Source organism: Girardinichthys multiradiatus, chromosome 21, assembly GCF_021462225.1.
Source record: "Girardinichthys multiradiatus isolate DD_20200921_A chromosome 21, DD_fGirMul_XY1, whole genome shotgun sequence".
Lineage (NCBI taxonomy): Eukaryota > Metazoa > Chordata > Actinopteri > Cyprinodontiformes > Goodeidae > Girardinichthys > Girardinichthys multiradiatus.
This window is the reverse complement of record NC_061813.1, coordinates 18993545-19009705: the sequence shown is the minus strand read 5'-3', so window position 1 is coordinate 19009705 and position 16161 is coordinate 18993545. Positions and strand designations below refer to the sequence as shown.

Sequence of the window (16161 nt, the reverse complement as noted above, 5' to 3'; positions counted from 1 at the left end):
GACTTTGGGGTAAAGTCTGGCATACCTCAAAGGAATGTGCATATTCCATGCAGAAAGAACCCAGCCAATGTTTGTAAAAGATACATTTGTTTTAATTAACTTGTTTGCGATTTTACCAGAGGTGAAAGCAAATTTATCTGTGTCAGTATTTTAAGTTGCCCATTCCAATGTAGCTTCCCTTGTGGCAGGACTTTAATCTAAGTAAAGATGTCTGTTTTTGCCTGCACAGCCAGGATCTTTCCAATTTCATTAGTCATTCTGCAATGTTATTTCATTGCTGTGAAGATAGTTGCCTTTTAAGGTCTCGGTAATTAAAGTTAGTTTGAAAAGACCTACAGCAGCAATCTTTGTCTTTTGTGGCTAGCATAAGCATATTTTTATGAATTAAACATAGCAGGAACGAAAGAGCTTCTGATGGGTCAACCAATTAGATTGTACATCATGGTCTTCTCTGCCTTCTTCCCTATACTATGGAAACAAAAAGTATCCAAGGTTCTAAAAGAAAATGAATATCAATCTATGAGGTGGTCTTTCCATTGTTTTTAGCCAGCAGAATGTCAAACTGCAGCCTTGGGTCAATAAATAATTAATTCAGGGGAAATCAGTCAAGCATGTATGCACATATAGTTGCCTGTGAGAAAACAAAATTCAAAGCATGTTTGGTCTTTGTGCTGTATTGCACTGTGCATTGCAGCTGCATATCCAAAGCTTAAATATGCACACACTTATGCACACAACCTGCACGTACACACACATCACAAACTTACGTATTTCTTCAATTTTGTCACTTTTTCCCCTCTCCGCTGTAGCTATCTCTTTTTTTTACACAAATATCACACAGGTTGTGTGAAAAAAAGAGCAATGCCTTTTTTCCTTGAGAGAGAACAGACTGTTATGGTAATGCTTTTGAAGCAGAACAATTGGAAAGTTTGAGGCGTTCCTTCAGAGATTTGCAGCAAACGGTGAATAATTCTGCATAAATGGAAAAGAGAGAGAACAGAAAAAGCATCCACAAGGGAGGGGGAGACAAAGAGAAAGCAGGGATGGAAAAATGATGGAAGGAGGAGGGGAGTAAAGGGTGGATGGATGTGATCAAACAAAGCACAGCGAGCAAGTTTTGTGTGAACTTGCTGTTGCCGTATGTGTGTGCCAGTGATATGAGGAAGACGCCACATTTTAGAAGCAAAGTGACTCTGTGGAGAAAAGGAGAGATGAAATAGGAAAAAGCCAGAGCATGGTTGTTTACCTAGATGTTGTAGTTTAAGTCCACTGACTGGAACCTCTACATTATTCAACAATACAACCCACGGGAAGCTAGACAGCACTAAAACACTGATTTATACCTCTCTCCGTGTCTGCATCCCTTTCTGTTTTTTTTTTTCCTTTGTTCTGCTTTTCCTTATCTCTCCCTGGGTTTTCGCTTCAGTATCTGTGTTGTGGTACAAATATTGAATCATATTTTGTTGCTTTTGTGTGTGTTTTAATTTGTCATTGTGTCTGTAGGGATGCAAGGTGATAGAAACAGCTGATCAGGATCTAACAGACTACAGCAAATGTCTTGCAATAATGCTGGAAGAGATACAGAAACGAGAGTTGCAGGTAAACTCCACTCCACTCATACTCATACTTTTCATCCTTCTTCAACTGTCAACTGGCAACAATTTTTAAAGAAATGTCTCACATTTTGCTCAATTACACTTTGGCTGACAGAATACCTTTGATTTGAGGATTCCCATTACTTACATAGTTGTTATATAAACTTTTTACAGCTGTGTTCAAAATAATAACTGTTTTTAAATACAGTTAGTAAGGCATAAAAACCTTTATATTTAGGCCAGAGCAGGAAGCCTGCAAGTGCCTATTGTAATCGTAGGATTTCTTCTTTCTTTCTTTTTTCCGAAAACGGCGTTTGCGCCCATAGTGACAAAATGCAATTACTTTCCCAAAGAAACGCCAAATCACACTAAAGTTGGCATGAAGGAGGACCTTCGGGTTCCCGATGATCCTATGGGGTCATATGCCGACATCATCAAAGCCATGCCCCCTGGGAACAGGAAGTCACTTTTTTTACTTGGAAAGGTTGCTATCTGCCTGTCTACTCTCAATCTGCTTCAAACTGTGTCAGGTGACTGATAACTAGTGGGTCTAACTTTGTTTGAAGCACAGTGACTTTTCATAAAAGGGTGTGGCCGTGGTGGCGTGGCTAAGTCAGACGTCACGCCATACGTTTTAATTTCCACATACATCATCTGATCTACACCAAATTCAATGTGATTGATCCTAGTCCAGTCCCCAACAGAGATCTGATGACATATTTGGTGGGTGTGGCCTAATTCGTCCAAAGCACCCCCTAGAAAATTGGAAAAAAAAACAGCCCCAAGCCATGCTTTGACCGGGGAATCTGAAATTTGGTACACATATGTAACTTCTTAGGACCTACAAAAAAGTCTCTTGAAGCGTTCGTCCAAACCCCACAGGAACTTGGCAATTTTGGATTGAAGTTGCCATTTTGACCCCATTTTTGCTGTTTCCAGCCCACGTATCTGAGTGAACTCCTCCTACAGCTTTTAACTTAGAGACTTGAAAATCACTCAGTATACTCTTAAGGGACTGGGGATCAAAAGTTATCAAAAGATTTTTGCTACATGAAAGCGTGTGGGCGTGGCCACGCCTCAAAATATGACTTCTCGCCATAAAAGACGAAATTGATATAGCTCCTACAAGGAAAGTCACAGAGACCTGAAACTTTATGAGATTGATCTGCCTCTGGCCCCGAACAATATTCACTGATCAGATGCTGACATTATCGAAGCCACGCCCCCTCAGAACAGGACGTGTCATGTTTTCCTTTAGAGAGTCAATTTTTGATGTTCTTCACCTAATCAATGTGAAACTGTCCCAAGTAACAGATAACATGATGGTCTAAGACGGTCGCCAGTACTGACTGGCTTGGCTGGAGGGTGTGGTTATGACGGCGTGGCAAATTCTGATGTCACGCTACCCCCATACGTTTGGCTCTAAATTACACATGCATGGTCCGATTTATTCCAAACTTAATATGGTTGATCTTTGACAACCCCCAAACAGCTCTATTGGGTTACATTGGAATTTGGATAAACAGCGCCCCCTAGGACACTTCAAGGGCTATATCTCCCTCATACATCATCGGATCCACTTGAAATGTTGTATAAATCATCATGAGTTAATGATGGGCATGTTGCCACAGTCAATTGATGACATCACATTAGCCCCGCCCACTAAGAAACAAATGAGTGCAGCTTTCATCTGGAAGGTCGGACTCCCCCAAATTTTTAATACTTCTTGCCAGACCAGAATTCTGCACGAGTGAAGATCATGACATGACGCCCACAGCGCCACCTAGTGGTGACATTTGCAACTGAACGGCGGGCTCGTTGGTGTCGTGCAGCTGGCGATGCCAGGGTCCCGCGGTCGCTGCACAGGCCGAGTTGCGCTGAGGTGCGAGGGCCTTCAGTGCTGCTTGCAGCTTTAATTGTTCTTTTTTTCATATACACTAGCGCATTGGGAACACATTCTCCTGCAAAGCAAAACGTGAAGAAAGAAATCTTCAAATTTTCTCTCACTCTACAGAAAAGAAGGAAGAAGATATATGAAGCTCAAAAAATTTACCATATGCCTTATTTTTTTTACAAATGTAAACATTTACTGTATAAACTGAAAAGTGCTTTAAGATTTAGCTTTCATCTGAGTAACTGAGCTGATATTTAGTTGTATAAGCTCTGTTTCTGAGAACTGCTTCACATCTGAGTTAGATAAAGTCTACCAACTTCTGGACTACAGTTCACAATTCCTCTGCTTATCAGGTTTTGCCTCAGAATCTGCGTTTGTGATATCAGTACGCATGTTTTTCTGTTTTATTGAGGTCTGGGGATTGGGCTGAACACTCCATAACATTCATCCCATAAGTCTGGAACCAAGATGCTCACTGTTTACTGACGTGTTTGGGGTTGTTGTTTAGTTGAAACATCCAGTTCGATTTGATTTCATCTTTGACATAAGACAACATGACCTCTTTAAGTAGTCTGATGCACTGATACACACTCATGATCCCTGATTTTCAGTAAATAAGCTTAGTACCTTAGTAGAGAACTGCTCCCTCTAGCATGGTGCCTAAGGAACCATGCTTCAAAGTCTGCTCAGTGTACTGTGGCTTAAATTGTTTGAGGGTTATCAGATATTGTTTTCATCAATATACAAAATGTTTGCCTTCTCTGATCATTCTGAAGCTGATCATTCGCTGAGTCTTTGCCATGTTGGCTACTCTTTGATCCAATCAAATAGTAGTGCTATATTTCCTTCCACATCTTTCAGGTTTTGCATTTTTTTTATTTTAACGCATTTGAGATGATTATAACTGGGCAGCATATTATGTCCCCCTTTCCAATCAACTTTTGAATCTTTTGAACAATGTCTGCAACGACTTGTTTTCTAAGAGGTACTATAACAATCATATAAAACATTTGCTGCCTTTGTCCATACAGTAAATAATGATTTCCTGTTGACACCCGTTTTTCCACAGAATGAAAGACCTCACTTACAGAACTTCTATTACTACACTACACCTACGAGAAAATGTTTGCAAAGTAGTGTAGATTCTTCTTGTGCCCTAATATTAAGTAAAAATGTGTAATTGTTAAAATATTCTATTACAAAACAGAATGGCACGTCCTGCCTTATGGAGAATATTTTTCATAGGCATTGTTGACTTTATATTGCCAGTTTCTTGCCATTTGAAGTGCACCCCTGTAATATCTCCATTTTAGGTACAGATTATCATACTCCTTTGTGTTCTTTTTACATCACAAAAGGAATCAGGATACTTTTTTCAAATGGTGTGAGGGTGCAAGACACAATGTTAAGTTAGGGGTAGACAGTAATTTGTCAAGAATCCCTCCCCAGTCCGAGAGTGAAAGTTCTTGTGACTCATCTTTTTAAACTCAAAGCAATTAATAAGGTGTTTTAATTAATAAGGGTCTTTTTGCAGAACAAGATGTCTCACGCCAGAAGTATCTGTTTTGTTTCTCTCAAGAAGGCTATTGGCACTGATAAAATGACAGAGGATAGTTAGTTACATGGCCAAATTAGGGGGTTTGTAGACTCATAAATTTTTGCAGAGGAAATTGGCTTCTCAAACTTAATGTCACCAACTCAAAGAAAATAGAATGTGAAAAATCTAAACTTAGGTTTCCTAGGACACCCAACCCCCAGTGGACCAAAAAAAAAAAAAACAATCTTTACATAAAGAAGAGAGTAAATGTTTTCTGTATATTTTTTGTAAATGTCTCCTGTAGTGGATCTTATAAGAGGTACCATGTTGGACTTTATTTACATTAAGTCCAGTCCTTAATGGCCATTGTGGTGTACAGGTTTGTAACGATATATCCAGCATACAAGACAAGAAGCAACACAATGTAGGATTCATAAGAACAAGATTAGACAAGGTTTTAACAATATTTGGGGTAAATTAACAATTCTCATTTTCGTTTTAAAAATCTTCAACAGTATTGAAAAAGATCTGAATACAGTGCAGAAGAATTTTGTCAAAATAGAGCAGGTAGTTGTCTCATTGTAAAGTTGCCCTAAAACCAGTTTAAAAAAAAAAAAACTTTATCTTTTTACATGGTCAAATTCAGTCCCCGATTCCTTAAAAAAGTGAAATAGCCCTTTTGAACCCTGCAAATCAGATCCTAACTTTAGCATTGTTTGCATAGCGTGGTGTACATAACTGGTCCCAAAATGCTGTAACACAACCAAAAGTGGTCAAGGGAACCTTAATTAGTGTTGTTGGCCAGTCAAATTAACTGTTTTTGGGCTATTTCTCATCTCTTTCAACTTAACAGGGCAACAAAAGAGCTATTTTATTTCTTGCATCAAAATGAGAGTCTCAAGCATATAGTGTGGACCAAACATTAACATACAATGTATTAATAGACCGAACTTCTTTTTTTTTCTTTTTCAAAAGATTGTTTTGCTGCACTTGTGGCCTTACCCACAGTACTAAGACTGACAAAGAACGGGAAGAAAGAGAAAGGAGGAAACACGCAGCAAAGGTTACGAGACTGGGATTTGAACCCTGTATAACCACACTGAGGACAAACAGCCTCTGCACATACCACACACTACAACACTAGTCATTAACATTTGACAGTAAATGAGTCTAATGTTTTTCCTTCTGCGCCGATTAGCATCAACATTATTTTAATGAGAGATTTTTTTTTTTTTATTACTTGCCATAAATTCAGATGTTTACATAAACAAGATTAGTATGCTTTTAAAGTAATTGGGAAATAATGCTTATTTATGTCATGGCTTTCAATGCTTTTGATAGGCTAAGTGACAACATCTGAGTTAATTGAAGTCACACCTGCATATGTTTTGTAAGGCTCCTCAAACACCCAACTTCCTTGTGTGAAATCATGGGAAAATCAGTAGAAATGAACCAAGATATCAGGAAGACATCCAAGAGTCTGGTTCATCCTTGTGTACAATTTTCAAATGCCTCAAGTTGACATGTTCATCTTTTCACAAAGGTCTACACATAAACATCATGGGAATGTCCAGCTACTATACTATTCAGGAAGGAGTCAGGTTTTGTGTCCCAGAGACAAATGTCTGTTGGTGTAAAATATCTGCATCAACCTCATTACAAAAGCAAAAGGGAAGATGTTGGCTTAAGCATTGTCCCCAGTGAAATAAGTCCTGTACAAACATAGGCTTAAAGGCCACTTGGTGAGAAAGAAGCTACTCTACTCTAAACGCAATATAAAAAGCCAGATTACAGTTGAAAAAGGCAGACAGGGACAAAGATTCTCCTTTTGGACACATCTCCTGTAGTCTGAACAATCTAAAATTTAATTGTCCGACCAAAATGTCCACTGTTACATTTGGAGGGAAAAATGGGACGCTTGCAAGCCCTAGAACTCCATTCCAACTGGTAAGTACAGAGTTGGCAGCTTCATGTTGTGCTGTTTTTTTTTTCTGCATGAGGTACTGGTGCACTTCCCAAAATTGTTAGCCTTATGAGGAAAACATAATGTGGAATTATTGACGCACCAGCTCAAGACAATAAATAAAAAGGAAAAGGGTTAGGCAAAAAATGGGTTTCACCAAATTGACAAATGACAATTCTTAGATTGGAATTTAGACAGCCCTGATCTCAGTGCCAAGACTTGATAAGCTCTTTGCTAACTAGAATAGCATACAATATGTATGTAAAATTCTGACTTTGAAGAAAGTTTAAGAAATGCTCTAAACATTTCTCTTGCACATTGTTATGGCATTTAGCAAATAGAAATATGTTGGATAATTCCAAACTGACCTAAATCAGGTGAGGTTTTGTATGATTTATTTATTTTTTAAAATAAGTTACACCTAATTTACCAGAAGATCTCATGCGGACACAGCGAGAAGAACATTGTGGTGTTTTGATGTCACAAGATCTTTTGCCTCAAGATCTCACTGTACCCTTTATACTTTAAGTTATAAATATACATCTAGTTTAAGTTGTGGGATATTTATTGGTAGTTAACTTCTTGGTCAGGATCAGGGCGCATCCAGTTTAGCAGGGAAGTTGAATATTCACTGTGTTTGTTTCTAACCAGGATATCATTGTCATTGAAAATGATTATATGTTACATTGATGTAGCTTTTGTTGCAATACCTAAACATGGATCCATGGTTAAAACAAGTTATGCGGTGCTTCTTTCTCATTCTGAATGTTTAAGAGCCCTGAAGCATCCAGTACTCTGGTGCTAAAGAAGAGATGTTAAGAGGTCAGTGGTGTCTAACTATCTTTTACTAATGGCAAATCCCTGCTGGGATATGTGGGTGTATGAGTAAATGAAATCTTGTCTCTTCTGGAAAAAAAAAAAAACAAAACAACCAAACTTTTTCTGGAGAAATAATGTCTGAGAAATATCATTACAATAACATTAGGTGCACTTACATTTACATATAAAATTTAGAGGGGCATTTTACTGAAATGAAATATTTTACATATTCTGAGGTTTTTACTTTCTTAACAGGTTTATATCTACAATTGGAAAAAGCTGCAAGCCAGTACAGAGCCTCATGCCCAGTGGGGTGTTGCACATTCAGACACACACACAGTGATCAGCCATTTTAATATATCAAATTTGTGTGTTGTGCTTTGTGCGTTTTCTTCTTTCTACTTTTTTTCCCCTTGTGTTGGTTCATTAAATATATTTTTCCTTTTCTCTCGTATCAGGGTAAGCGGGTTGTTAAGTGTTGTCCCAATCACTGCAGAGTGTCCCAATCACTTCAGATTTCTAAGCTAATGAAAGACACAGACACACACAAACACACACACACTTCGATGCATGCAAACGGGCACTTCATCTCATGTACACACATGTAACCACGCTGTATGCTTTTACATTGTTTCTGTCTGGGTTTGTCCTTCCTCTTTTCGGATCATTTTAGAATTTTTTTCTTAGCTTGACTAATATTTAATCAGCTTTTGTACTGGTGCTGAATGTTTTCTTAGTCTGCCTGTTTGCAAAAGATAGGAGGCTGGCAAAATGTTAAATTTTTTTGATCATTTGTTCTTGAGGGCTCATATTTTGTCACAAAAATTGTTCCTCCTTACCCACTATTACTCATACTTGAACTCTGGCTCTCTTTTAAACTTTTCTAAGAATTTTATATATAATTTTATATATATATATATATATATATATATATTTTATATATAAGAATTTCTATATAATTCCATGTCATATACCCTTTCTGTTCACCTTTACAAATTTCAATCCACTTAGCATATTTAAGAGAATGAAATATTATAAAATTATATAAAAATATGACAAGAAAAACTAAACTTTTCTAAGAATTTTATATAATTCCATGTCATATTCCCATTCTGTTCACCTTTACAAATTTCAATCCACTTAGCATATTTAAGAGAATGAAATATTTCAGTGCAATAATAGGATTGTAAAATCCCCGGGAATCGTGTCAGAGGATTATAGGGGATTTGGGTGCTTTTTCCTTTGGAATTTGTGTACCTTGGCCGCATGTACTTATCTCCTGAATACCGTTCATGTGTTTGGTGAAATAAGTCTTTTTGTGTTTATGTTTACAGTTAGTCAGCGCACTGTGTTTTTAATTTTCTGCTCTGCTATGATCTGTTCATCATTTTCTGATGTGTTTCTGTGTTGATCTCGCAGGCTTCTCTCTGCTTGCTCCAGCTCCTCCAACCAAGCAAAATGGAGAAAAGCAGATTCTGTACAGCCTGCTTGTTTAAAAATTCTTCACTCTGTCATTAGATTTTTCTTGCCCTAGTTTTTGGTTGTTTGTTTTAGTTAACAAATATAAAAAAGACACAAATAAAAACTCATGCTCTTACAAATTGTTCATTGTGTTGCCTACCACCAATAAAATCATTCATATGAACTGAAGATTGATCTGATTAATTCTTGAAAGTTGAAGCACATAATGGTTTTCTCTCTCTTGCAAATTTTCACTGTCCTCTTTTGTCACTCTTCATTCTCATGAAAAGCTTTAAGATTTTAGGTTTTCTCTCCTAGCTGTGAGCTTTCAGTAACAGTACATTTATTTTAAATATGGATAAAATGAAGCAATAAGCACTATTTACTCTTATTTAACTGGAACTTTTTGAAAGGTTTTGGAGCTTAGGGGTTTGTAAATTGCTGTGAGCTTTTCAAGATCTTGATTGGGGCTGCAGGAAATTAGGTAAACATGACAATATAATTTGTGATAAATCCACTTTTTCCCACCCACGTCTTTCTCATATGTCATCATGATGCTTTCAGCACAGTCCTCATTGCATTCCAAATGGTCCTTTTGCAATACATTGCATATTCCACACAATGATTTTGCTGATGTATTAGGTCGAGCCTGTTCATAGTGCACTTTTGGATTCTGTCAGGGCTGCCCTTTGTCACTGATCTTGTTTCTGGTGTTCATGGACAGGTTCTCAAGGCGTAGTCATTGAGAGTAGAGTCTGCTTTGGAAACATCAGGATCTCATCTTTGCTTTTTCGCAGATGATGTGGTTTTGTTGGCTTCTTCCAGACATGACGTCCAGCATGCACTGGTGTGGTTTGCTGCTGAGTGTGAAGCGGCCAGGATAAGCGTGAGCTCCTCTAAGTGTGAGGCCATGGTTCTCAACCAAAAAAATTGGACTGTCTCCTCTGGGTTGAGGGTCAGTCCCTGTGACAAGCAGCAGAGTTTATCTTGGTTCCTTGTTTATGAGTGATGGTGGGATGGAACGGGAGATGGACGGATGGATTGGGGCTTCAGCTGCAGGAATGTGGGCGCTGCTCCAGTCCTTTACATTCTGACCCTCATCTATCATGGGGTATGGATCATGACCAATAAAAACAAGATCCTGGATACAAGTGGCCAAAATGAGTTTTCTCCGGAGGGTGGCTGGGCTCAGCCCTAGAGATAGGGTGAGGATCGGATCTCTGTTGTCTTGTGTAGTTCAAAGTAGAGTCGCTGCTTCTCCGCATGGAAAGGCGTCAGTTCAGCTAGTTCAGGCAACTGATTAGGGTGGTCAACTGCAATGCACATCTCTGCTGGTTGATTGTTTGGTGACTGTTGAGGCAATCAGAGAAGAGTTAACTCCTCGTCTTCCAGAAACCAGATGATTTGATTTGAGATTGTGACATGGCGATTTATCCAGCTGGAAATATCCAGAATATGTGCACACTGTTGTCATAAAGGGATGGACGTGGTTGGTAACAATACGCAGGTAGTGTCATTTAAGTGAACCACAGTTAGTACAAAGTTCTTAATAGAAACAGAACCTCTTAATAGAGGCTTTTAATACAAATTCTATGCATTCCAATGGGCAGGTTATATGTTGAAAATGTTAGGTCTTGTAACATTGTAGTTACAAAGTTATGCTGCAGATTTGTTAGGATTAGGTTGCCCTCAGAAGCATTGCGCTTTTTCAAACACTGCACACACCTCTTTGATGGCTTTGGAAGTGTGCACCTCTGCAGTTAGCTGCTTTGTATAGCAGGCACGAAGACATTGGGAAAATAATACAGGAAGAGGAGCAGGTGGAGCCTATATTTGCACAACAAAGCCAGGGTCATAAAAGGCGCACAGCCGTTTGGTTTGATCTCTGGATTGCACGCATTCATATCTGGCGATAAATTCCTAGTTGGGGAAATCATGGCCACAATATTGAGATGCCTTCGTTTATAGCGGTTTTACTGTACTAAGGGACCCAAAGAGTAAAAGGAAAATATCTCTCACAGCATTACATTGCCACCAGAAACCTAAACCATTAATACCATATGAATGTCGCAGCTGAAATCAAGACTCCTCAGACCAGGCACAATTTTCCACATTGTTATTGTTCAATTTTGGTGACCCTTTGAAAACTGCAGCCTTAAATTCCTCCTCTTCACTGACAGAGAAGTAAAACCTGGTGTGGTCTTCTGTTGCTGTAGCCCACTTGCTTCAAGATTCAATATGTCTTGCATTCAGAGATGGCAATATTTTGGTTGTAATGGAGTTACTATTGTCCTTCTGTCGTCTCAAACTAGTCTGTCCATTCTCCTTCAAGCTCTGACATTATCAAAGCATTTTGGGCATAAAACTGCCATCCACTGGATATTTTCTCTTTTTCTCAAGTGCTGGTTATTTATGAAGATCCCAGTAGATTAGCAGTTTTTGAAATAGTCAAACCTGCCCGGCTGTCAAATGCTCTTTCTGTTTTAACTCCAGCAGTCCTAACTGCGCTGACTTTCAGCTACGTGATTGGGTAATTCACTCTTTGTGCCAAAAAGGAATTGAACAGGTGTATCTAAAGAAAGGCATTTAGTGTATTTGCAATATATTGTGCAGCCCTAATCTTAATGTTTACAAATGTATAATTTTGGGCTCAGGTGTAAAGACATCACTTTGCATTACATTTAGAAAGCAATCTAACACAGTAACCCTTTTCTGATCTTAATTTTGAGATACTCACATGACTAGCATACTCAAATTAGAGACTCTGTTGTCATTTACATCACACAGGTCTATCCGGCAAGATCGTGCACCGGAAACATTCATCTGCAACTGCAAACTGAAAGGGAAATTATGTATTTTGCAGCTCTGACCTATAAGCACATGCATAAAACGAATAATGGTGATTTCCTCTGTACTCCATAATATTAGATGGAGCTATATGGTACATAATCAACATATTTTGCTAGTCAGTTTATTGCTAACACCAGTTGGACACTGGAGGGTCATCCAGTGATGATTCGTTGTTAATGAGCCCGGTATCACTGCGTCATACTTGTCTCTTCTTTCCTTTAATCTTGTACCCACTTTGTCTACCTCCCGAGATTGATCAGAGACAAAACATTGGTAAGTCATTGTGGGCTTCAACATCCGTTACCAAGTTGATAACTTGCAGTTGATTCCAAAGAATACAAGACATGTCGATCACATACTGTGAAAGTATGCTGTGAAAGGGGCTTTTTTGTCTACTTAGGGGTTTTTATTGCAGTAAGCAAAAGAAAAGTGCATAAAATGCCTTAAAACCATTTGGTTCAGAATGGAAATATTTGGAGATACTGCCTGATGTGCTTGGATGAAGTTTCTATGTCTAAGTTAATACAGTTAACTTTTAGTTATTTTGTAATCTTTATCAAATCACACTGAAGGATTTGGCAGCAAGATTAGCATTTCTTGAACCCTTCTATCTCTGTCAGTGTATATCCCTCACAGAGGGGAGTTTGTTTACCAAGCCTTGTTGTTAACAGCTTAGGCGATGTTTCATCATGCGGGGGTGTCAGCCAGATGTTAAAATAACCTCAATATCAGCATTCTGTTTTGTTTTTACACCGTCTCCTAAGGGGGACAGTAACTTGTGACACATTTAGTCCGCTAATTTTTTTTTTCTTCCTAAGTTTGATCTAAGTTTTTACACTGATAAAACTTGGTGAACAATGTGAAATAATGAAATTGACACATGGACATTTTGTTGGTCACTCTGCAGAAGTTTGAAATCGGTTAGTGCATAGATGCTAAAAAGAACCAAATCAATCTTTACAACTTTGTGTGCCTAACTGAGGAATAAAATTATGTTGTCAGTAATTATAAGCAGTGTTTTTTAGACCCACGGACATCTTCGATACAAAATTATCTTTGCTATTGAAATGGATGAGGTCACCATGCCAAGATCTAACATGTTTTCCAGGTCCTAGAGAAAAAAAGGCAGCGGATGTCTAGGAGTTTGGTTGAGGATATAAAAAGATCAAGCCCAGACAGCCTACTGGAAAAAGAGTCTTTGCGAAAACCTGTTAACATTCATCACACAGTCTACAGGTATTGCTTGCAGAATTTCATGTAAAAGTGCATGTATCTAAGAGCAGAATGCACACATTTATTTTGAATGAGAGACAAACTAATGAATAGCACTTTTTTTTTTAAATGGAGCAAAACACCTGCTTGTGAATGAGCTAAGATGTCCTCATTTGGAAACATCTGCCCTGGGGTGTCCAATCAAAGAGGAAAATAGCAAACAAAAACATGTATGAAGACAACTTTTATGAAAAAGAAATTTAATTAAGGTGTTAGTTGTAATGGTGGAAACTGTGATTTTCATTTTGCTTAAGGGTGATGTAGGAAAATTGATTGTACCATGATACCTGTTTAAAACCATTGTCAGGTCATTTGTTTTAAAGTTCAAGTTGAATAGGACTAGACTGGAAAATTATCAAGGTCTAATTTTTAAAACTAACAAGCAAAACAGCAAGAACCTAACTTAAACAAAAAAATAAAAGTCAAGAGAATATCTTCAGTTAATTGTATACGTAGACTATTTTCTTCGGGTAGCAGTTTTACAAAAACAACTAAACATTTTCTTGTTATTACATGTTGCAAAAGTGTGGTCTATTTAATTTTCCTTTCTATAAATTATTAAATAATCTTTTAGTGCTGCAGGCTAACCAATGCTGCTGAACTTTCAAAAATGTAATAAAAAGGAAAAGTAAAAATACAGAAGTGTGTGTGACTGACTTAGAGCTTGGTTCGTTTTCTTTGCTGGTGTGATTGGCAGTCGTCAGCCTGTGAAAGCTCCTTTGCCCTTTATACGCTGTTGGGTTTGAGGGCTGTCAGCACTCATGCTGACTGCTTGGGGAATATAAAGATATAACTGCTGAGAACAGTAAATATGGGGCTAAATTGAACTGGTGGCTCTAAGTTTAGTTGGAACGTAATGTAGGTCATTTGATTTGCTCTTAATATACTGATCTCCTAAATTAGGAGAATCAAGGTTGTTTACTTGAATTGCATTGACCAGCATTCACATTGCCACCACTCATCTTTCCTCAATTACTTAGCCAAGCCTGTTGTTCTCGCTCAGACGTTTAGGTCTTCAAAAATGTATACAGTTTTTTTGTTGTTGTTTGGCTTCGAACCTCATAAAATAACACAGAACCCTAATGTATTTTCCGCATTTCATTCTGACCTCTGCTTGGCAAAATAGTTTATCGATTGGTGTGCAACTTTAAAGGAAATAAATCCAATATAAAAAAATGTACTTTTTTTTAACCTTTTTCTGTAATAAGATCTGGTCCTTTGGCCCCTTTTCCATTTCACATCTTTGAACAAAATGTTTATGCAGAGTCTTAAAAAGTATTTAGTTTTTCTCAAACCTGTCTAACTGTTTTGATGTTTATTACACGTGTATCTCAACTAATTAAATTACCATCATCATGATTGTTACTGTATAATCATCATTTAAAAAATTAAACTTGTATATTATATAGCATTATACACATTCTGAGTTACAGTGAACCAGTTTAGACTATAGTAACTTGGATTGGAAAACAGGTATCATTTACTCACCTGGTCCACCCACTGCGTGATTGATATCCAGGCCTACTATGGTTCTCACAATACAAAAATTTAAAACTCGATACTATTACAAAGAAAAACACTCGACACGGGATACCATTTTCGATACTATCGCAAAATGTTTTGAAGGTACAGGGTTCTTTCTAGTTAAGAACAAAAAACATGATTAATTACTACATCATAGTGTTTTAACAGCCTTAATTAGGGCCAAACCAATATGTAGTGGATATTTCAGCCCTGCTTTAGAAAAAATATATAATTTAACAGTGTAATTTCCTTGTTATGCAATACAAAACGGGGCCCTGTTTACACAACAACGATCCATTGAAAACAGGATTTTTTTCTGTTTCTGTTTACTCATCTACATGTGTGTAATGTAATTCCACCACCAAGCTACCAGTTGGCGATATGTCCTTTGAAACTCAGCAACAGGCGCAAACACCTCCTTCTTACAAAACGGGGGTAAAAACTAGCATTTTGTAGAAAAACCGTCACTAGATGAAAAAGAGTCAGCAGCACAAGCAGGTACACTGCAATCCAGCATTGTTGTTGATTTCTTTATCGTTTGTGGGTTTAAAACGGATCAGCGGCTGTTATGTTGTGCGCTTGCCCATTAATTTCTACTGATTTAAGGCGTACTGTGCATGAGCCAGGTCTTCACAACAATAGAGACCAGGACATTTTCAAACAATTTCATTCTGGAACTCTTTCTTAGATTGTGCCATTTTCAGAGAAAATGTGTGCCATTGTTGTGTAAATGAACCATGGCTGACTGGCTGGCTTCACTAAAACATATTATCATTAGCCAGAGTAGCCCATGCCTCAAAACTAAAAAGAGCACAAATTAAGGCATTGGTTGTTTCGTTGCTTCACTATTTAGTAGTTGACTGAGCCGTCAGCTGATTAACCTTTTTCTTTGTTAATTTGTATCGCAGTAGAGCAGAATGTTGCATAATTCCAACTCTGCACCTGGGAAGCGACTTTCGAATGGGAGCTCAGACCGACAAAACACCATCATCGGGCTGTCTGTGTCAGTGAAGCTATTATTTAAACAGATAGAGTTAACTTATGTTGCCTGGGAGGTTTAGTGCCTCTCTGTTGCAGATACAGGAGCTTAACAGACATTTCTAAGTTGCTCTCAAACATCAGTGTTGTAGCGTTGGCTTATAGCAGGTATGTGGCATTGTTCAAGGCATTTTGTTTTATGTCTGCCTGTCTGCCTCATAGAGATAGTACCCCCGAACAACATTTTAGTGTGTGCCTTGTCAGCTAA

General features: G+C 38.0%; 1 protein-coding gene across 5 annotated transcripts in view; it reads left to right on the top strand.

Moving 5' to 3' along the window:
• The window catches only part of tpk1 (thiamin pyrophosphokinase 1), a 124265-nt gene that overhangs the window by 57666 nt on the left and 50438 nt on the right, over positions 1–16161 (top strand). For 4 of the 5 annotated variants that reach the window (XM_047348920.1, XM_047348918.1, XM_047348914.1 and 1 more), the window contains one exon: positions 1504–1599. The exons of the other annotated variant lie outside the window; for it this stretch is intronic. In XM_047348920.1, the coding sequence (XP_047204876.1) occupies positions 1504–1599 (96 nt within the window). The remainder of the gene's footprint in view (positions 1–1503; positions 1600–16161) is intronic. 5 annotated transcript variants of the gene reach the window in all.